Source organism: Salvelinus namaycush, chromosome 22 (genome assembly GCF_016432855.1).
Source record: "Salvelinus namaycush isolate Seneca chromosome 22, SaNama_1.0, whole genome shotgun sequence".
NCBI lineage: Eukaryota > Metazoa > Chordata > Actinopteri > Salmoniformes > Salmonidae > Salvelinus > Salvelinus namaycush.
Window position 1 is genome coordinate 31,852,501 of NC_052328.1, and position 24,136 is coordinate 31,876,636.

General features: G+C 41.4%; 1 protein-coding gene across 1 annotated transcript in view; it reads left to right on the plus strand.

Annotated features, from left to right (window-relative positions):
• Positions 1-24,136, plus strand: part of LOC120017761 (E3 ubiquitin-protein ligase MARCHF8-like) — a 168,892-nt gene that overhangs the window by 137,868 nt on the left and 6,888 nt on the right. The window contains exons 5-6 of the mRNA XM_038960731.1: positions 11,446-11,626; positions 15,530-15,665. Coding sequence (XP_038816659.1) covers positions 11,446-11,626; positions 15,530-15,665 — 317 coding nt within the window. The remainder of the gene's footprint in view (positions 1-11,445; positions 11,627-15,529; positions 15,666-24,136) is intronic.

Below are 24,136 nucleotides of genomic sequence, written 5' to 3' on the forward strand. Positions count from 1 at the left end.
GCTGAAATTCTGTTGTCGATTTGTTTACTGTGAAATAGCATTGTATCTGGTCAAACACAATTTTTTCTAGAAATTTACTAAGGGTTGGTGACAGGCTGATTGGTCAGCTATTTGAACCAGTAAAGGGGGCTTTACTATTCTTGGGTAGCGGAATGACTTTAGCTTCCCTCCAGGCCTGAGGGCACACACTCTCTAGTAGGCTTAAATTGAAGATGTGGCAATATCGTCTGCTATTATCCTCCCTCAGTAATTTTCCATCCAGATTGTCAGACCCTCCTGGCTTGTCATTGTTGATAGACAACAATACTTTTTTCACTTCTTCCATGCTGACTTTACGGAATTCAAAAGTAAAGTTCTTGTCTTTCATAATTTGGTCCGATATACTTGGATGTGTAGTGTCAGCGTTTGTTGCTGGCATGTCATCTCTAAGTTTGCTTATCTTGCCACTGAAAAAGTCATTAAAATAGTTTGCAATATCAGTGGGCTTTGTGATGAATGAGCCATCTGATTCAATGAATGAAGGAGCCGAGTTGGCTTTTTTCCCCAACATTTCATTTAACTTCTCTAGGGTAGGTGAGACGCTAACGTCCCACCAGGCCAACATCCGGTGAAACTGCAGAGAGCTAACATTTTAAATACACCATTCGTTGTATTAAACATTCTTGTAAATACATGTATCTTACATCATTTAAAAGATGAACGTCTTATTAATCCAGCCGCTGTGTCAGATTTCAAAAAGGTTTACTGCAAAAGCAAACATGCGATTTTCTGAGGACGGCGCCCCACACACACAAGTATTACTAGCATTTTCCAACCAAGCATTAGCTTCTGAAAGTCAGAAATAACAATAAAATAAATCGCTTACCATTGAAGATCTTCCTCTGGTGGCAATGCCAAGTGTCCTAACTACACAGTGAATGTTCGTTTTGTTTGATAAAATCATTTTTTATAGCCTAACACGAAACATTTGTAAACCCGGTTGCGTCGTGATTTCCCTCTCATTCAACTTTGGACGAAGCGTTCGTGGTAATTACACACACTAAACAAATGTTTATCCAGTCATGGTTGGTTTCATTGCAATCCTCTGGTTGTTACTAACACAACCATACATGATGGCTCTTTTCCCGGGACGTATTGACCGAAACAAACCGATTTGAAGACACCAATCAATGACCTCATTGCGCACCAATGGTAGGACAGGTCTATCGTTGATTGACTGTATTTTATATGCCCAATGACCACTGATCATCCTGAAATCTAGCTTGGAAGATAGCCAATGAGCTGAGGTGAACGGCAATATGTAATGGTTATACGTTTGAAGACCAGCCTTTGTCGTAAACTCTGGCGTAAAAGAGGTTCATTCGCCATTGCAAATCCTACTTGACGGAGCCACAAGTGTTACGCATAGCAGTACATATTCAATAGCATTTTTAACAAGTTTATTTATTTAAATTATGGCGAATAAATCAGGAAAAGCTAAAACAAAGTCTAGGTATATAGATTTAACCCAAATTATAGAGGAAATTGATAGAGACAGCCCCCCATCTCACAGCTAGCCTTCAGGGAGCTGCTCATCCAGGAAAGTCCACTGCAGCACCTTCTGCTCCGTCAACCAGTGGTGTTCACCTGCCCAGATTCATCTCTGCAGGCATGAATGTGCCTCAGGGCAAAAAGGGCACAGTGGGGAGGCGACGTTGTGCCCTTTGTCACAGGAAATGCCCCATCACCTGCACCACCTGTTCAGTAAGCCTCTGCTTTACAGCAGAAAGAGACTGCTATGGGCCATGGCACCAGGACTGAGGGCTGAGGGTCTTCACAATATTTATCTATTTATTTATAAAATATACAATATTGTAAATAGAAAATGTGTAAATAGTTACCCTTGTTATTTGTTTGTTTATTATTTTTTATTATTATTATATATTTTTTTCATATATATATATATTTATTTTTTGGGGGTGTGTTAGAATAGCATTTATGTATTTTGTATATAGTTATTTCCTTCAAAATGTATCACTGTACCAATTCGGCCACTTGGGTACATTTGTGTGGGACACCTGGGTGACTTCATGCTCAATGTCATGTAGCTCGCTCATTTTTGAAGTTATCTGTCTAACACTTTGCTCAGCTATTGTTGCCATCTTATGTTCTTCATTCAAATCATCTACAGCATCCTATCTGTATGTTTGGCTGTTCTTGGTAATTTGAAAGATGATGCAGCAACAATAAAAAACAGAACACATATGTTTATTTCCTTGTATTTTCTTCTACCAGATCTATTGTGTTATATTCTCCTACATTCAATTCACATTTCCACAAAATTAAGAGTGTTTCATTTCAAATGATACCAAGAATATGCATATCCTTGCTTCTGTGCCTGAGCTACAGGCAGTTAGATTAGGGTATGTCTTTAGGCGGAAATTGAGAAGAAGGGGGGGTACCCCAAAGAAGTTTTAAGGTGCCCCAAAGCTTTTTACTATATTTCTTTATATAATTTATCTTTGTTTCGTAGTGTAGTTTCTTTTAATTTAGTTTAGTCACATGATTTCTTAATCTGCAGTACGTTTGCCAGTCAGTTAGGCTGACAGATTTAATTGCCATACCTTTTGCCTTTTCCCTCTCAACCATACAATTTTTCAGTCCCTCATCAATCCAAGGGGATTTTACAGTTTTTACAGTCATTTTCTTAATGAGTGCATGCTTATTAGTAACTGGAATAAGTAGTTTCATAAATGTGTCAAGTGCAGCGTCTGGTTGCTCCTCTATACACACCACAGACCAGCAAATTTTCTTTACATCATCAACATATGAATCACCACTAAACTTCTTGTATGACCTCTTATACACTATATTAGGCCCGGCCTTTGGAACTTTGGTTTTCCTAGATATAGCTATTATATTATTACTTGCCACCCACTCTGTTCATTCTGCTCTACTCTGTCCTGGCTGCTAGCCTAATGCAACAGTCTTTCTGACACATTATTGGAGTGGCTCTCCCCGGTTCGGCTTGAGTCTGAACAAGAGGCAATGATTAGAAATCGAGCCAGCGCAAATGTGTTGCCAATGGAAACGAGATATTATAGATCAATGCTGACTTGTACGGACGTACCACTCAGAGCAGAGAAAACTGGGAAGGTTTTTCCATTGAAACAATGGTATTATATTATTAAACACAGTGGAGAGGAGAAAGTTATTTAACTACTTATTGGATGTTGACTGTGTGATCAGAGTGTACGAGGGAGGAAGAGAGGAGGAACAGAGGAGAGCTTTAGATGCGACTGACATCAGGGGCCTCATCTATGAACGTTGTGTTCTAAAACATGCATATGCTACATTTTTCACGCAAAAGTTGGCATTTATAAAAACTGAAATTGAGGTGAGAATGTGCTTATCCTCCCTTAAACTTTAGATCATGCGTACAAACCGTTTCTAGGGGTTGAAGTCTTGCATTACAAGAAGGCAATAGTCGACTAGTAGTAGACTTGTGCAAATGGGAAATATATACTGAGTGTAAAAAACATTAGGAACACCTTCCTAATATTAAATTGAACAGCCTCTATTCATCAGGGCATGGACTCTGCAAGGTGTTGAAAGGGTTCCACAGAGATGCTGGCCCATGTTGACTCCAATGCTTTCCACAGTTGTGTCAAGTTGGCTGGCCGTTCTTGATACAAACGGGAATGTTGAGTGAAAAACCCAGCAGTGTTTTAGTTCTTGACCTATTACCATACCCTGTTCAAAGGCACTTCTTTTGTCTTGCCCATTCACCATCTAAACGGCATACACACACAATCCATGTCTCAATTGTCTGAAGGCTTAAAATTCTTTCTTTAACCTGTCTCCTCCCCTTCATCTACACTGATTTGAGGTGGATTTAACAAGTGACATCAATAAGGGATCATAGTTTTCACCTGGATTCACCTGGTCAGTCTGTCATGGAAAGAGCAGGTGTTCTTAATAACCATTGCAGAATAAATTCCTCACATTTTCTGGCCATGATTAGTTAATATTCCCAAAGTAGCCATACAACAAATGACCATCCACATCGGACTGGTCCACAACAATTTGCACCCAAAAAAATACTTTTAGAAATGGTCACCCGCTGGGCACAGACATCAATTTAACGTCTATTCCACGTTGGTTCAATATAATTTCATTGAAATTATGTGAAAGCATAGTTGATTCAACCAGTGTGTGCCCTGGGGGCAGATACAACAAATGTCACTGCAAAATAAAACATTTCTGCAAACACCTCCAAATACATTTGATCAAGTTCACTATTGCTACAGTATTTCCTTTAGATACTGTCTTGTCCTAATTCCAATACTTCCAAATTATACAGAAATTATAATGCTCGTTCATGACAGGTCTGAATTAAAACAGGAAACGTGTACGTTTGGCGGACGCCAAGTTTAAAGACAGATAGATGATGAAATATACATACAGAGAGCGAGAGAGGGATTAGGAATAATCATCCTGTTTACATCATGTTTCCCGCTGGCATTTGAATGCGTTTCATGTTGAGATGCTCTGCTAGCGTCCATGGCACTTACCATCTCACTATCTCTGCTCAACAAGGTGTGTTCTGGCTGACGAAGCAAGGCAAATTGAATCCCTGTTTCTATGATATTCCCAGCCAGCAGTGCATCACATGCTAGTCTATTTACACCAATTTTGTCCCCACTCAACAGTCTGGTAAAACATCATCTCACACACTATCTGAATACTATTATAAATGTATCATGCTTTATGACTACCGTTATGGAGTCAGTCTTATATGGTACTGTCACGCCCTAACCTTAGAGCCTTTTTATGTCTCTATTTGGTTTGGTCAGGGTGTGATTTGGGGTGGGCATTCTATGTTTTGTTTTCTACGTTTCTTTATTTCTATGTTTTGGCCAGGTATGGTTCTCAATCAGGGAAAGCTGTCTATCGTCGTCTCTGATTGGGAACCATACTTAGGTAGCCCTTTTTCCCTCCTTTCGGTGTGGGTAGTTAACTTTGTTAGTGGCACTTAGCCCTGTAAGCTTCATGGTTGTTTTCTTCGTTTGTTGTTTTGTTGGCGTCATTTTCTAAAAATAAAAGCAATATGTACGTTCACCACGCTGCACTTTGGTCCACTTCTTTTGACGGCCGTGACAGGTACATGTTTCTGAGTGAATTGCAGAGCCACAAACAAACACCACACACACTCTCCCTCCACGCCTCTCTCCTCTTCTCCTCCCCAGCCATAACCACTAAGAACTACCTCCTCTCTCTCCCTCCATCCCACTCTCTCCTCTTCTCCTCCCCAGACATAACCACTAAGAACTACCTCCTCTCTCTCCCTCCATCCCACTCTCTCCTCTTCTCCTCCCCAGCCATAATCACTAAGAACTACCTCCTCTCTCTCCCTCCATCCCACTCTCTCCTCTTCTCCTCCCCAGCCATAACCACTAAGAACTACCTCCTCTCTCTCCCTCCATCCCACTCTCTCCTCTTCTCCTCCCCAGCCATAACCACTAAGAACTACCTCCTCTCTCTCCCTCCATCCCACTCTCTCCTCTTCTCCTCCCCAGCCATAACCACTAAGAACTACCTCCTCTCTCTCCCTCCATCCCACTCTCTCCTCTTCTTCTCCCCAGCCATAACCACTAAGAACTACCTCCTCTCTCTCTCTCCATCCCACTCTCTCCTCTTCTCCTCCCCAGCCATAACCACTAAGAACTACCTCCTCTCTCTCCCTCCATCCCACTCTCTCCTCTTCTTTTCCCCAGCCATAATCACTAAGAACTACCTCCTCTCTCTCCCTCCATCCCACTCTCTCCTCTTCTTCTCCCCAGCCATAATCACTAAGAACTACCTCCTCTCTCTCCCTCCTCCATCCCTCCACGCCTCTCTCCTCAGTCTGTTTTTGAGGAAGTCATAATGCTCTTCTGTTTTCCCTCCTCCTTTCTTTATGTTGTCATTTAATCACACCTACCTCCCCGACTCAACCTAGATGTGTGTGTGTGTATAGGGAGAGGGTGTGTGTGTGGATAGGGAGAGGGTGTGTGTGTGGATAGGGAGAGGGTGTGTGTGTGGATAGGGAGAGGGTGTGTGTGTGTATAGGGAGAGGGTATGTGTGTGTATAGGGAGAGGGTATGTGTGTGTGTGTGTTCTGAGAGTATTGACTTCAGCGTTGCCTTTACAGGTTACTCTGCATTTTCAACAGCAACTCTGATCCCACCCTCCTCCCTCTCACGCTCTCCCTCTTTCTCCCCTCTATTTCTCTCTCTTTCTCTCACTCACTCTCTCTCTCACTCTCTCTCTCTCTCTCTCTCTCTCTCTCTCTCTCTCTCTTTCTCTTTCTCTCTCTCTTTCTCATCCTCTCCCTCTCCCTCTCCCTCACACTCTCTCTCTCCTCTCTACTTCTCTCTCTCCCTCTTTCCCTCTCTCTCTTTCTCTCTCATACTATCCCTCTCTCTCTCTATTTCTCTCTCTCTCTTTCTCTCTTTCTCTATCTCCATCGATTTTCTCCTTCCAACTTCCTGCTTGAGAATAGGAGCGATGTTACAGATCTGATTGATTCCCTGAAATATATCTTTCATTTATGGTGTGTGTATGCTCAGAATACTCAATAGAGGTGTGTGTGTGTGTGTGTGTGTGTGTGTGTGTGTGTGTGTGTGTGTGTGTGTGTGTGTGTGTGTGTGTGTGTGTGTGTGTGTGTGTATAAAGAGTCACTGTAGTGATCTCATGCCCTCCAACGGTGAATGCTGCTGTGGTAAAATACCTTATTCTATTTATAAGCCATACTGTAACAAACTATCTGTGTCATTCTATGTCTACTCTAATGGATGCGTCCCAAATATCACCTTATTCCGTATATAGTGCACTACTTTTGACCAGGGCCCATTGGATGCCATATGGGCAGGAGGACGGGCTCATAGTAATGGCTGGAATGGAGTGTACTTAACAGTATAAAACACATCAAACACATATTTTGATTCCAATTAATTCCAGCCATTATTAATTGCCATCCTCCCCTCACCAGCCTCCTGTGATAGACCATCTCTGTGTTGTGTTATTAGTTCTGATGTGATCAGTATTTCTGTCTGATATAAACTCTGATCTCCTTTATGGGAATTTGTTAATACTGTCTGGAGGTAATAACTCTGTATCAGTAACTGCCTGGAAGTAATAACTATATCAGTAACTGTCTGGGAGTAATAACTGTCTGGAGGTAATAACTCTGTATCAGTAACTGTCTGGGAGTAATAACTATTTCAGTAACTGTCTGGGAGTAATAACTGTCTGGAGGTAATAACTCTGTATCAGTAACTGTCTGGGAGTAATAACTGTCTGGAGGTAATAACTCTGTATCAGTAACTGTCTGGAGGTAATAACTCTGTATCAGTAACTGTCTGGAGGTAATAACTCTGTATCATTAACTGCCTGGAAGTAATAACTCTATCAGTAACTGTCCGGGAGTAATAACTGCCTGGAGGTAATAACTCTGTATCAGTAACTGTCTGGAGGTAATAACTCTGTATCAGTAACTGTCTGGAGGTAATACCTCTATCAGTAACTGTCTGGGAGTAATAACTGTCTGGAGGTAATAACTCTGTATCAGTAACTGCCTGGAGGTAATAACTCTACCAGTAACTGTCTGGAGGTAATAACTCTACCAGTAACTGTCTGGATGTAATAACTCTGTATCAGTAACAGTCTGGAGGTAATAACTCTGTATCAGTAACTGTCGGAGGTAATAACTTTCAGTAACTGTCTGGGAGTAATAACTGTCTGGAGGTAATAACTCTGTATCAGTAACAGTCTGGAGGTAATAACTCTACCAGTAACTGTCTGGAGGTAATAACTCTGTATCAGTAACAGTCTGGAGGTAATAACTATGTATCAGTAACTGTCGGAGGTAATAACTTTCAGTAACTGTCTGGGAGTAATAACTGCCTGGAGGTAATAACTCTGTATCAGTAACTATCTGGAGGTAATGACTCTATCAGTAACTGTCGGAGGTAATAACTCTATCAGTAACTGTCTGGGGTAATAACTCTATCAGTAACTGTCTGGGAGTAATAACTGCCTGGAGGTAATAACTCTATCAGTAACTGTCTGGGAGTAATAACTGTCTGGAGGTAATAACTCTATCAGTAACTGTCTGGGAGTAATAACTGTCTGGAGGTAATAACTCTGTATCAGTAACTGTCTGGAGGTAATAACTCTATCAGTAACTTTCTGGGAGTAATAGCTGCCTGGAGGTAATACCTCTATCAGTAACTGACTGGGAGTAATACTGTCTCGAGGTAATAACTCTATCAGTAACTTTCTGGGAGTAATAGCTGCCTGGAGGTAATACCTCTATCAGTAACTGACTGGGAGTAATACTGTCTCGAGGTAATAACTCTGTATTATTAACTGTCTGGAAGTAATAACTGTCTGGAGGTAAACTCTGATCTCTATGGTCACTGGCGGAGATGATGAGAATTTGTTGATACTGTAACTCTATCATTAACTGTCTGGAGGTAATAACTCTGTAACATCCAATTCTTCCTTTCGGCTGCCTTTCCTTCCAGTTCTCTGCTGCCAATGACTGGAACGAACTGCAAAAATCACTGAAGCTGGAGACTCATGTCTCCCTCACTAGCTTTAAGCACCAGCTGTCAGAGCAGCTCACAGATACCTGCACCTGTACATAGCCCATCTGTAAATAGCCCATCTAACTACCTCATCCCCATACTGTTATTTTTTATTTTGTTTTTTTATTTTTTATTTTGCTCCTTTGCACCCCAGTATCTCTACTTGCACATTCATCTTCTGCACATCTATCACTCCAGTGTTTAATTGCTATATTGTAATTATTTCGCCACTATGGCCTATTTATTGCCTTACCTCCCTTATCCTACCTCATTTGCACACACTGTATATAGACTTTCTCTATTGTATTATTGTCTGGAAGTAATAACTCGCATTAACTGTCCGGGAGTAATAACTGTCTGGGGGTAATAACTCTGTATCAGTAACTGTCTGGAAGTGATAACTTTATCATTAACTGTCCGGGAGTAATAACTGTCTGGGGGTAATAACTCTGTATCAGTAACTGTCTGGAAGTGATAACTTTATCATTAACTGTCTGGAAGTAATAACTGTCTGGAGGTAATAACTCTGTATTATTAACAGTCTGGAGGTAATAACTCTGTATTATTAACAGTCTGGAGGTAATAACTGTCTGGAGGTAATAACTCTGTATTATTAACAGTCTGGAGGTAATAACTCTATCAGTAACTTTCTATAGGCTGTAACAACAAACTGTGGAGTAAGTCAAGGGGTGTGTATGAATACTTTCTGAAGGCACTGTATATATATTTTTTATTGAACCTTTATTTAAGTCAGTTAACTTCTAGTTCCTCCCAAACCCGGATCCGGGAGCACCCCCATCAGTAAAAAAGCTGACTAGCATAGCCTAGCATAGCGTCACAAGTAAATACTAGCATCTAAATATCATTAAATCACAAGTCCAAGACACCAGATGAAAGATACACATCTTGTGAATCCAGCCATCATTTCTGATTTTTAAAATGTTTTACAGGGAAGACACAATATGTAAATCTATTAGCTAACCACGTTAGCAAAAGACACCACTTTCTTACTCCACCATTTTTTTACTCCATCAGTAGCTATCACAAATTCGACCAAATAAAGATATAAATAGCCACTAACCAAGAAACAACTTCATCAGATGACAGTCTGATAACATATTTATTGTATAGCATATGTTTTGTTAGAAAAATGTGCATATTTCAGGTATAAATCATAGTTTACCATTGCAGCCACCATCACAACTCTCACCAAAGCGACTAGAATAACTACAGAGAGCAACGTGTATTACCTAATTACTCATCATAAAACATTTCTTAAAAATACACAGCGTACAGCAAATGAAAGACACAGATCTTGTGAATCCAGACAATATTTCAGATTTTCTAAGTGTTTTACAGCGAAAACACAATATAGCGTTATATTAGCTTACCACAATAGCAAACATCACAACAGTATTGATTCAAGCCAAACATAGCGATAACGTATAAACCACCAAAATATATTAATATTTTCACTAACCTTCTCAGAATTCTTCAGATGACAGTCCTATAACATCATATTACACAATGCATATAGAGTTTGTTCGAAAATGTGCATATTTAGCGGCACAAATTGTGGTTATACAATGTGATTAGTGGCCAAAACTTCAAGCAATCTGTCCGGCGCCATCTTGGAGAGGCACCTAATCTAATCGAAAACTATTCATAAACTTGACTAAAAAATACAGATTGGACAGCAAATGAAAGATAAATTAGTTCTTAATGCAATCGCTGTGTTAGATTTTTAAAATTAACGTTACTGCGCAATACAGCGTGCGCTAAAGCGAGACCGCACCATAATTCATGGCGGAATTATTATTTGACATTTGTCAACATAAGTACGAATTAACAGCATAAAGACTGCTTACTATTTGCTGAGCTTCCATCAGAATCTTGGGCAAGGTGTCCTTTCTCCAGAACAATCGTCTTTTGGTTGAAAGATGTCCTCTTGTCCTGTCGAAATAGCCGCTAACGTTAGCCACCCACTGGAGAGGTGTCCAACTCGTGAAAGCGCATGACAAAGAAATCCAGGAAAATCGCAATAAACTGATATAAACTGCTATAAATCGGTTTAAATTAACTACCTTATGATGTCTTTAACAACTATAACGAATAAAAACATGACCGGAGATACAGAACTGCTAAAACGAAAGCTTTGCAGGAGGCCATAGTGATGTCCCTGATGCGCCAGGCGCACCGTTGTAAAGGACGGTACTTCCGTTCCACGGTCTTATATAGGGCCCCAGATTGCGCAATCGACTCCATTCAAATTCTCACCGCTTACTGACATCTAGAGGAAGGCGTATGCAGTGCATGTAGCCCGATGGCTTACATGGGGACTTATAAACTGACCTCAGAACAGGGACCTCGATTTCTGAAATCTCACTCCCTGACAGGAAATGTGCTGCAGAATGAGTTCTGTTTCACTCAGAGAAATAATTCAAACGGTTTTAGAAACTAGAGAGTGTTTTCTATCCAATAGTAATAATAATATGCATATTGTACGAGCAAGAATTGAGTACGAGGCAGTTTAATTTGGGAACTCATTTTTACAAAGTTGAAATGGCGCCCCCATAGGCTCAAGAGGTTAAGAACAAGTTCTTATTTATAATGATGGCCTACCAGGGAACAGTGGGTTGAACAACTGCCTTGTTCAGGGGCAGAATGACAGATTTTTACTTTGTCAGCTCGGGGATTCGATCCAGCAACCTTTCGGTTACTGGCCCAACGTTCTAACCACTAGGCTACCTGCCGCCCCAATAGCTGTGTATCTGCTATGGTCTACTTATCTGTGTCTGTAACTGACCCTGTGTGTCTGTGTCTCTCTCTGTAGGATCTGTCACTGTGAAGGAGATGATGAGAGCCCGTTGATAACACCGTGCCACTGTACGGGCAGCCTGCGCTTCGTCCACCAGGCGTGCCTGCAGCAGTGGATCAAGTCCTCAGATACACGTTGCTGTGAACTCTGCAAGTACCAGTTCATCATGCAGACCAAGCTGAAACCCCTGCGCAAGGTGAGACAGAAGGATTGTGTGTGTGTGTGTGTGTGTGTGTGTGTGTGTGTGTGTGTGTGTGTGTGTGTGTGTGTGTGTGTGTGTGTGTGTGTGTGTGTGTGTGTGTGTGTGTGTGTGTGTGTGTGTGTGTGTGTGTGCGCGCAGTGTTTTCGACTAGCATCAGCTGTTGGCTACAGTATATAGCCGGTTGCACACTCATTTTCAGCTGGGTATTTTTTTCACTTAAATTAACTAGGCAACTTTTTACCATTCGCAAGTCAGAAAAAACGTCAGCCAAGCCCTCTCCCACTATAATGAATTAAATGCATCTTCTAGCGATCTATTCATTGGACAGGTGCCTGTCAGTCACAAAGTGAGTGATGACAGGGAAACACTGCTGGTTTGACAGTCTGCTGTCTGTCCCGCCTCCTGGTACCTGTGTGTGTGTGTTGTGTACGCTGTGGTCAAATTTCTTTACACGGAGGAGAAAGCATGCTGCTCCTTCACCGTCTATATGAGTCAATTAGTGAGTCAATTTGCACGTCCCATACAATGTGGTAACGATGAGTCGAAATCCACTCAGCCTATTGTTTTCTGGAACACTGATTTATTTTCTTTTGCGTGTTTGATATGCAGCCATGAAGTGCTGGCACGTAGGCTTACTATGAGTTGATTGACGAACAGCAAGCTTGACTAGTTTATACATGGTGTCAAACTGACAGAATGAAGTCAATCTCATGTATCCTTGCCATTCATAAATCATATAACGTAGTTATACTGTATGTCCATGGTATTGCGTCAGGACTTGCCAGTCCATCAGGACTTGCCAGAGAGTGATGTTAAAGTTATCGACTGGTCAGTAGCCTACCCAATCGCATCGGTAAGAGAGACATACATTTGCATACTGGTAGGCTTTTTGGCGATTATCTTCAGATAAATAATGAAAACATTCGATGAAGACGGTGAATCCTCCTCACTGCAGAAACAATAGGTAGGCTAGTGGTCCAAAATATGATCAAAGAATACGGATTGAATTGTTTTAAATGCTAATGATACTTATATGGTATTTTCAAAGATATTGATCTATGTCTACTGATTTAGTCAAAGTGTTGACAATGGACTAGTTGACTGTTCTGTGTAGCAAAGCCCATGTTTAACACCTGCTTCATTCTTCAGTCATACCTGTATTGCAGATAGCTGAGAAAATGCCTCTTAAAAGGAAGCTTGAAGCCTGTGCAAGTCACCGGACTCTTACAAGATTCTTTAAGAAGAAATATGTGGGTCAGTTGTCAAACAAGAGGTTTTTTTTGAATAAATAACATACTGCAATTCACAAACAGAGTTGCAAACACTTATTGAAATTCTTTCACTAGTTGACCTGTTCTATCTCGTCTCTTAACACGTATAGACCCAGAACTTCATTCAGCATCTGTTCTGTTTATTTTAGAGACCCATTTTTTTTATTTTGAAAAAGTGCCCATCACACAATTTGTTCGATTTTAAAATCTTACATTTTTAAGGGGGTGGAAATTTGGGCAATTTACTTATTTTTTCTGTTTTAATAAAATACATAATTTGAAGAACAAACATAATTGTGGCAATTCATATCTTGCAGTAAAATAGTTTAATCTCAAGAGAAGAGAGGTTAAATGTCCTGATCATATAGGCCTAGGACTAGATGGTACTGGATCTCAAAAAACAAACAATACACTGAATTCATACATTTTCAGTCATTTAAATTGTAAACACAATACCACAACAAATTGTTCCAATCTGGGCGGTAAACTCAATAAAGTATTGAATAATTTCTCTGTGTATTTCGGATGGAATCAAGGCATTAGAATGTTCCAGAGGCCACCAAAATGGAGCTTGTTCAGCCCGGGGGATCCTGGCTTATACGGCTGGCTACTCCTTGTGCTTGTGGAAAACACTGTGTGTGTGTGTGTGTGTGTGTGTGTGTGTGTGTGTGTGTGTGTGTGTGTGTGTGTGTGTGTGTGTGTGTGTGTGTGTGTGTGTGTGTGTGTGTGTGTGTGTGTGTGTGCACGCGCTCGCAATACACTCATTCTATTCTAGTTCTGCACTCCCAGAGATGACTGTGACCTGAAAATTCAGATGTGACCCCCACTTGAAGACACTGACATGACAGAAAGCTGTTTTAATTCTCTAATACTGATAAGAGTAGCATGACATGGGGTTTAAGGCTTTGAAGAAGATTTCAGTGGAGAATTTGGAGGGTTGGTTTCGAGTGGTTTTGACATGATGCACTCTTGTTTCAGGCATGGAACAGTCTTCATTGCTTCCAGATTCAGCATTTGAATACAAATTATTTCACTGTCGATTAATTGAACAAAAGCACTTAAATAAAGGCCATTCTGTTAATAGTCCAAGTCCCCGTTGAGCGACACACACACACACACACACACACACACACACACACACACACACACACACACACACACACACACACACACACACACACACACACACACACACACACACACACAGAGTCTTGTACAGCTGACCTTGTGGGTACACACCAAATCAGTCCCATTCAAAATCCTATTTTCCCTAACCCCTAACCCTAACCCGTACTCTTACCCTAACCTTAATGCCTTTCATGTTCTCCCACCCTCTCCAGACCGGTCTGATGTTACAATATAGAAACCGGGCAGAAAGTTGCAATAGGCCTGTGCAACCCAACGTTTTTAATACCAGCATAAACAGAAACCCTCTTAAACCTAACCTTTACCCTAAACTTAACCCAAAAACCTAACCCTAAACCTAACCTTAGCTCCTAAACCTAACCCTAAAACTAACCCTAAACCTAACCTTAGCTCCTAAACCTAACCCTAAACCTAACCCTAAAACTAACCCTAAACCTAACCTTAGCTCCTAAACCTAACCCTAAACCTAACCCTAAAACTAAAACTAACCCTAAAACTAACCCTAGCTCCTAACCCTTAATGTAATTCTAACCCTAACACTACTTCTAACCTTAACCCTAAAACCCCTAGAGATCATGGGGACCGACAACATGTCCCCAGTTGGTCAAATGACTTCCCCACAAGAATAGTTAAACACACACACACACACACACACACACACACACACACACACACACACACACACACACACACACACACACACACACACACACACACACACACACACATACACACTCACACTCACACAAACACACACACACACACACACATCTTATACCCCCTCTCTGCCAAAGAAGATTGGATGGGCAGAGTGCTCCTCTCCCTGTTCCCCATTCAGTCATCCCTCTCAGCTCTCCCTTTCCTTCTTTTTCATCAAATCAATACCAGAAAGCTGAAAAATACATTGTGGCCATTGGCCTTTCATTTCATGCTTGTTCTAAAGGATTTCAAAGCATGTCAACATCTATGAAGGTTATCGAGAGATTGCATCAGATATTCAGATGTGTAATGTACCAATATGTATTTGAATTTGACCATTGATTTCAATGGGTTTCATGGATAAATAAAGAAACCCTCCTGGGTGTTGGATCTATGAGAGGTCTAACGATGTGGTTGAGTGGTACTGGACAGCTGATAAATTGTTAACCAGAAACAGTGTGTAACTGAATGATCCACATTACACTTACTGAATGATGGCCATCAAATATTTAGCACTCAGTTTAAGCAGCTTCTGAAGAGGGCATTTTTTGCCAGACTGCAAAAGTCCATTGATAGTCAATCGCCCAAACCCTGTCCAAAAGAACACAATGGAGTCTTTGAGTGTGTGTTTATGTGTGGGTCTGACTTGACCTCTTTTGTTTCTCTCTCTCTCTCTCTCTCTCTCTCTCTCTCTCTCTCTCTCTCTCTCTCTCTCTCTCTCTCTCTCTCTCTCTCTCTCTCTCTCTCTCTCTCTCTCTCTCTCTCTCTCTCTCTCTCTCAGTGGGAGAAGCTCCAGATGACGTCTAGCGAGAGGAGGAAGATCATTTGTTCTGTGACGTTCCATGTCATCGCCATCACCTGCGTGGTGTGGTCCCTCTACGTGCTCATCGACCGCACTGCAGACGAGATCAAAGCAGGTTAGCACAGTCACCAAAACCACCACAACAGCCTTCAGCATGGACACTGCATACCACATACTCTTCAATTCTTTCACTGCATGCTAAAAACACCACTACACACCTTAGAACAGCCACACACCCCTCAGCATGGACAGTGCAAGCCAAAAGCACCACAACACCCATCACTCAATACAGTGACGGCAATAACACAATACACAATTCTAGTACAGTACAACATGACACATACACACACATACACACACTCTCTCGGGTCATGCCCGTTCACACAGATTAACATGTTGTGTTTCTGCTCTGATCGTTATAATAGTTAGTACCCATCCATAATAACAGGCCAGTGTATCTCTTTCACTGTCTTCTTACATCAAGTCATTTGGCAGCTAGTACTCTAAGCATGGCGCAAGACAATTAGGACGTTTCTTCTGGGTCTGTTAAGATGTTATTGTACTGCTAAGGAGCGGCAGGTAGCCTAGTGGTTAGAGTGTTGGGCCAGTAACCGAAAGGTTGCTAGATCGAATCCCCAAGCTGACAAGGTAAAAATCTGTTGTTCTGCCCGAGGCAGTTAACCCACTGTTCCTAGGCCATCATTGTAAATAAGAATTTGTTCTTAACTGACTTGCCTAGTTAAATAAAGGTTCAATTTGAAAAAGGAGAAAGGATGGGAGAGAGAGAACCACCATCTGTTTTCACGAGTTTGACTAGGGTGTATACGGGCATGTTAAACTGAGTTATACTGTATAGTGTACATTCAATCATCTGTTCTCTCTCTCTCTTTCTCTCTCTCTTTCTCTCTGTCACTGGTAATACATTGTAATGACAATCTCTTCACCCATGCAGCCGGAAGAATCCCAGGTAAATCTTTCACCTTTGACCTTTAACCCTGTTTTATGTCATTTCCTGTGAGACTGGGCTCTGGTGTGTAGGTCTTTCTCTCATTTCAAATCACCTTTTATTTGTCACATGCTTCGTAAACAACATGTGTAGACTAACAGTGAAATGCTTACTCACGAGCCTTTCCCAACAATACAGATAAAGAGAAAATAGAGAAATAATAGAAAAGTAAATCAAGTAATAATAGATACACAATGAGTACCGATAATATGGCTATATGCCAGGGGTACCAGTACTGAGTCGATGTGAAGGGGTACGAGGTAATTGAGGTAGATATGTACATATAACTAGGAATAAAGTGACAGATAATAAACAGTAGCAGCAGCGTGTGTGATGAGTCAACAAAAGTTAGTGCAAAACAGGTCAATGCAGACAGTCCGGGAAGCTACAGTATTTGGTTAACTATTTAACAAACTATTTAGCAGTCTTATGACTTGGAGGTAGAAGCTGTTCAGGGTCCTGTTGGTTCCAGACTTGGTGCAGTCTATGGTGGCTGGAGTCTATTACTATTTTAAGGGCCTTTTTCTGACATTGCCTGGTATAGAGGTACTGGTTGGCAGTCCACACTACCCTCTGTAGCGCCTTGCGTCAGATGCCAAATAGTTGCCATACCAAACGGTGATCTAGCCAGTCAAGATGCTCTCAATGGTGCAGCTGTAGAACGTTTTGAGGATCTGAAGACCCATGCCAAATCTTTTCAGCCTCTTGAGGGGGAAGAGGCGTTGTCGTGCCCTGTTAATTACTGTGTTAGTGTGTTTGGACCATGATGGATCCTTAGTGATGTGTACATCGAGGAACTTGAAGCTTTCGACCCGCTCCACTATATCCCTGTCAATGTGAATGGGGGCGTGCTCGGCCTTCATTTCTTGTAGTCCATGATCAGCTTCTTTGTCTTGCTGACGTTGAGGGAGAGGTTGTTGTCCTGGCACAACACTGCCAGGTCTCTGACCTCCTCCCTATTGGCTGTCTCATCGTTGTCGGTGATCAGGCTTACCACCGTCATGCCATCGGCAAACATCATGATGGTATTGGAGTCGTGTGCGGCCACGAAGTCGTGGGTGAACAGGGAGTACAGGAGGGGACTAAGCATGCACCCCCGAGGGGCCCCTGTATTGAGGGTCAGCATGGCGGATGTGTTGTTGCCTATCCTCACCATCTGGGGGTGGCCCGTCAGGAATTCCTGGATCCAGTTAGAGAGGGAGGTGTTCAGTACCAGTGTCCTTGGCTTAGTGATGAGCTTGGAGGGCACTGGTGTTGATCGCTGAGCTGTAGTCAATGAACAGCATTCTCACGTAGGTGAAAGTGGAGTGTTTAGTGCAATTGAGATGGCCTCATCTGTGAATCTGTTGGGGCGGTAGGCGAATTGGAGTGGGTCCAGGATGATAGTGTTAATGTGAGCCATGACCAGCCTTTCAAGCACTTCATGGCTACAGATGTGTGTGCAACAAGGCTGTAGTCATTCAGACAGGTACCTTGGTATTCTTGGGCACAGGGACTATGGTGGTCTGCTAAAAACATACTGTGTCAAGGAGAGGTTGAAAATGTCAGTGAAGACACTTGCCAGCTGGTCAACGCATGCTCTGAGTATGCGTCCTGGTAATCCGTCTGGCCCTGCGGCCTTGTGAATGTTAACCTGTTTAAAGAACTTACTCACATCGGCCACGGAGAGCGTGAACACACAGTCATCCGGAACAGCTGGTGCTCTCACGCATGGTTCAGTGTTGCTTGCCATGAAACGAAGATAGATAGGCATTTAGCTCAGCTGGTAGGTTTGTATCACTAGGCAGCTCGCGGCTGGATTGCCATTTGTAACGGACCATATTCAATGCTAGCGAAACTGACCTGTAGCTTAGCATCCGCTTCATCGGACCACTTCCGCATTGAGCGCGTCACTGGTACTTCCTGTTTGAGTTTTTGCTTGTAAACAGGAGGATAGAGTTATGGTCAGATTTGCCAAATGGAGGGCGAGGGAGAGATTTGTATGCGTCTCTGTGTGTGGAGTAAAGATGATCTAGAGTTTTTTCGCCTCTAGTTGCACAGTTGAGTGCGGTCTTAGTGTCAGCATCGGTTTGTGGTGGTAAATAGACAGCTACGAAAAATATAGATAAAACTCTCTTGGTAAGTATACTGAACAAAAATATAAACGCAACATGCAACAATTTCAACAATTTTACCAAGTTACAGTTCATATAAGGAAATCAGTCAATTGAAATCAATTCATTAGGCACTAATCTATGCGTTTCACATGACTGGGAATACAGGAATGCATCTGTTGGTCACAAATACCTTATTTTTTTAAAGGTAGGGGTATGGATCAGAAATCCGGTCAGTGTCTGTTGTGACCACCATTTGCCTCATGCAGCGCGACACCTCCTTCGCATAGAGTGGCTGTTGATTGTGGCCTGTGGAATGATGTCCCACTCCTTTTTTAATGGCTCTGCGAAGTTGCTGGATATTGGCGGGAACTGGAACACGCTGTCGTACACGTCGATCCAGAGCATCCCAAACAGGCTCAATGGGTGACATCGGGCCATGCATTATCATACTGAAACATGAGGTGATGGTGGCAAATGAATGGCATGAAAATGGGCCTCAGGATCTCGTCACGATATCTCTGTGCATTCAAATTGCCATCAATAAAATGCAATTGTGTTCGTTGTCCGTAGCTTATGCCTGCCCATACCATAACCCCAACGACATTATGGGGCACTCTGTTCACAACGTTGACACAGCAAACCGCTCACCCACACAACGCCATACACGTGGTCTGTGGTTGTGAGGTCAGTTGGACGAACTGACACATTCTCTAAAACAACATTATGGTAGAGAAATTCATATTTAATTATCTTGCAACAGCTCTGGTGGACATTCCTGCAGTCAGCATGCCAATTGCACGCTCCCTCAAAACTTGCGACATCTGTTGCATTGTGTTGTGTGACAACTGCGCCTTTTAGAGTGGTCTTTTATTTTCCCCAGCACAAGGTGCACCTGTGTAATGATCATGCTGTTTAATCGGCTTCTTGATATGCCACACCTGCCAGGTAAATGGATTATCTTGGCAAAGGAGAAATCCTCATTAACAGGGATGTAAACAAATGAGTGCACAAAATTTGAGAGAAATACGCTTTTTGTGCGTGTATAAAATTTCTGGGATGTTTTATTTCAGCTCATGAAACATGGGATCAACATTTTACATGTTGCGTTTATATTTTTGTTCAGTGTAGTTTCTCATCAACGGTTTTCATGAGGTTTTCTAACTCAGCAAGCAGAACCTTGAGACTTCCTTAATATTAGAGATCACGCACCAGCGGTTATTTTAACAAAGAGACACACATCACCCCCCTTGAGCTTACACGATGCTGCCGTTCTGGCCGATGCATAGAAAAACCAGCTAGTGTATTATACGTCCTTGTTCTGCCAAGTTTCCGAAAAACATAGGATATTACAGTTCTTCGGGTCCTGTTGATAGGATAGTCTCGAACGGAGCTCGTCCCGTTTGTTCTCCAGTGATTATACATTTGCCAATAGAACAGAGGGTAGAGGCGGATTATTTACTCGTTGCCATGGTTTCAACAGGGTACCCGCACGTCGGCCTCTATATGTGAACGACCGGCAGAAAATGGCCCTTCAATGTTTTGGTGCCTACTGGAGAGCTCTTCTTTGTCTACACCCATTAAGCATTGTTCACATCCTCTTAAGCTTTAGCCCCACCCACCTTTTTAAGGATTCACATGTGAGGTTATGTATTTAACCTCTAACGCCTCCATAACCCGGATCCGGGATCCCCCCCAACACAAAAGCTGACTAGCATAGCCTAGCCTAAAGTTACAGGGATATCATAAAATAAAATGTTCATGAAATCACAAGTCCAAGACACCAAATGAAAGATACAGATCTTGTGATTCAAGCCATCATCTCTGATTTGTAAAATGTTTTACAGGGAAGACACAATATGTAAATCTATTAGCTAACCACTGTTAGCAAAAGACAACAATTTTCTTACTCCACCATTTTCTTACTGCATCAGTAGCTATCACCAATTCGGCCAAATAAAGATATTGATAGCCACTAACCAAGAAAAAACCTCATCAGATGACAGTCTGATAACATATTTATTGTATAGGATAGGTTTTGTTAGAAAAATGTGCATATTTCAGGTATAAATCATAGTTTACAATTGCACCCACCATCACAACTCGACTAGAAAAAATACAGAGAGCAACGTGTATTACCTAATTACTAATCATAAAACATTTCTTAAAAATACACAGCGTACACTAATTGAAAGACACAGATCCTGTGAATCCAGACAATATTTCAGATTTTCTAAGTGTCTTACAGCGAAAACACAATAAATCGTTATATTACCATAGCACATGTGCAAACATTACCCCAGCATTGATTCACGGCAAAGAGAGCGATAACGTTATCATCGCCAAAATATATTAATTTTTTCACTAACCTTCTCAGAATTCTTCAGATGACACTCCTGTAACATCATATTACAACATACATATAGAGTTTGTTCGAAAATGTGCATATTTAGCCACCAAAATCATGGTTAGACAATGAGAAAAGTAGGCAAGCTGGTCAGAAAATGTCGGGCGCCATATTAGACAGTGATCTAGTCTTATACATAAATACTCATAAACTTGACAAAAAAATACAGGGTGGACAGCGATTGATAGACAATTTAATTCTTAATGCAATCGCTGAATTACATTTTTTTAATTATCCTTACTTTTCAATACAGGTTGCGCCAAGCGAAGCTACACCAAACAAAATGGCGGCATAAGCGTTTAACATTTTTCGACAGAAACACGATTTATCATCATAAATAGTTCTTACTATGAGCTGTTCTTCCATCAGAATCTTGGGCAATGAATCCTTTCTCCGGTCTAATCGTCTTTTGGTCGAAAGATGTCCTCTTGTCCCGTAGAAATGGCCAATTACGTTCACCATGCACTCGAAAAGTGCCCAGCTCCTCAAAGTGCATCACACAGAAATGCCATAAAATCGCCCTAAACGGATATAAATTGCTATAAAACGGTTCAAATTAACTACCTTATGATGTCTTTAACACCTATAACGAGTAAAAACATGACCGGAGAAATATTACTGGCTAAACAACAGCTTGGAAAGAGGCAAGTCCGATGTCCATCGTGCGTCAGGCGCAGGCAGGAAAAGAAAGCTACTTCCGGTGTTTGGTGTTTTATAGAGGCCCTGATTGCGCAATCGACTCCATTCAAAGCGTCACCACGTACTGACATCCAGAGGAAGACGTAGGCAGTGTTTGTTTCTCCATAGCATTTACAGGGACTTTACAACCGACCTGGGAACAGGGGCAAAGATTTCTGAAATCTCACTCCCTGTCATGAAAAGTGCTGTAGAAGGAGTTCTGTTTCACTCAGAGACAAAATTCCAACGGCTATAGAAACTAGAGAGTGTTTTCTATCCAATAATAATAATAATATGCATATTGTACGAGCAAGAATTGAGTAGGAAGCCGTTTAATCTGAAGACCGATTTATGCTAAGTCGAAACAGCACCCCCTATATTCGCAAGAAGTTAACAACCAAAGATTTCAAGACTAAAGGCTGGTTTATACAATGGGTGTTTTCGTAAAATTTAGACTGGAGTGCCAGAGTGTGCTCTGGGCATTTGGAAAGTCAGAGCGTTGTCAGATTGTCCGTTCATAAATTCAGAGCGTTTTGCTATCAGAGCATTCAGAGTGCACACTGGACGCTCTGGCCGAGGAGTAGGGTTGATCCGAGCGTTCTGTCTTAAAACGTCTTATGGGCGGTAGCGTCCCACCAACATCCGGTGAAATTGCAGAGCAAGAAATTCAAACGACAGTATTATAAATATTTAACTTTCATAATATCACAGGTGTAATACATCAAAATAAAGCTCAACTTCTTATGGCTGCAGTCCCATTAACTTCTACTTGGTCACAATCCCGGATCCGGGAGCACCCTCATCAGTAAAAAAGCTGACTAGCATAGCCTAGCATAGCGCCACAAGTAAATACTAGCATCTAAATATCATTAAATCACAAGTCCAAGACACCAGATGAAAGATATACATCTTGTGAATCCAGCCATCATTTCTGATTTTTAAAATGTTTTACAGGGAAGACACAATATGTATTTCTATTAGCTAACCACGATAGCAAAAGACACAACTTTTTTTCACCACCATTTTTTTCCTGCATAGGTAGCTATCACAAATTCGACCAAATAAAGATATAAATAGTCACTAACCAAGAAACAACTTCATCAGATGACAGTCTGATAACATATTTATTGTATAGCATATGTTTTGTTAGAAAAATGTGCATATTTCAGGTATAAATCATAGTTTTACATTGCAGCCACCATCACAACTCTCACCAAAGCAACTAGAATAACTACAGAGACCAACGTGAATTACCAAAATACACAGCGTACAGCAAATGAAAGACAAAGATCTTGTGAATCCAGCCAATATTTCAGATTTTTTAAGTGTTTTACAGCGAAAACACAATATAGCATTATATTAGCTTACTACAATAGCCAACCACACAACAGCATTGATTCAAGCCAACAATAGCGATAACGAATAAACCAGCAAAATATATTAATTTTTTCACTAACCTTCTCAAACTTCTTCAGATGACAGTCCTATAACATCATATTACACAATACATATAGAGTTTGTTCGAAAATGTCCATATTTAGCGGCACAAATCGTGGTTATACAATGAGAATAGTAGCCAAGCTGCCAACAAAATGTCGGGAGAAATCTTGGGAGAGGCACCTAATCTAATCAGTAACTAATCATAAACTTGACTAAAAAATACAGGTTGGACAGCAAATGAAAGATACATTAGTTCTTAATGCAACCGCTGTGTTAGATTTTTAAAATTAACGTTACTACGACATACAGCGTGCGTTAAAGCGAGACCGCACCGAAATAAATGGCGGAATAGTAGTTTCACATTTTTCAACAGAACAACGATTTAACATCATAAATAGTTCTTACTTTTTGATGAGCTTCCATCAGAATCTTGGGCAAGTTGTCCTTTGTCCAGAAGAATCGTTGCTCGGTTGTAGATTGTCGCCTTCAACTTTGGAATTAGCAGTAAACATTAGCCATGTGGCGAAGACGTGCCCAACTCACTATAACGCAGCACTAAGAAAATTCCGAAAATCGCAATATACTGATATAAAATGATATAACTCGGTTTAAAATAACTACATTATGACGTTTTTAACACCTATATCGAATAAAATCAGAGCCGGATATATCTAAGGCCTATAACGGGAGCTTTCCAGAACGCCATCCTGAGGTCTGTCTTGCGTCATGGCGAATGTTGAAAAGAGTGTACCCCACGTACCCAGACCCTTTATATGGCCTCAGATCTGCCTAGCAACTCCATTCCAATTCTCACTACTTGCTGACGTCTAGGGGAAGGCGTATGCAGTGCATGTCGACCAATAGAATACATGCAAATTAATAAACTGACCCTAGAACAGACTGCCTGATTTCAGATTTCTCACTTCCTGACAGGAAGTTTGCTCCAACTTGAGTTCTGTTTT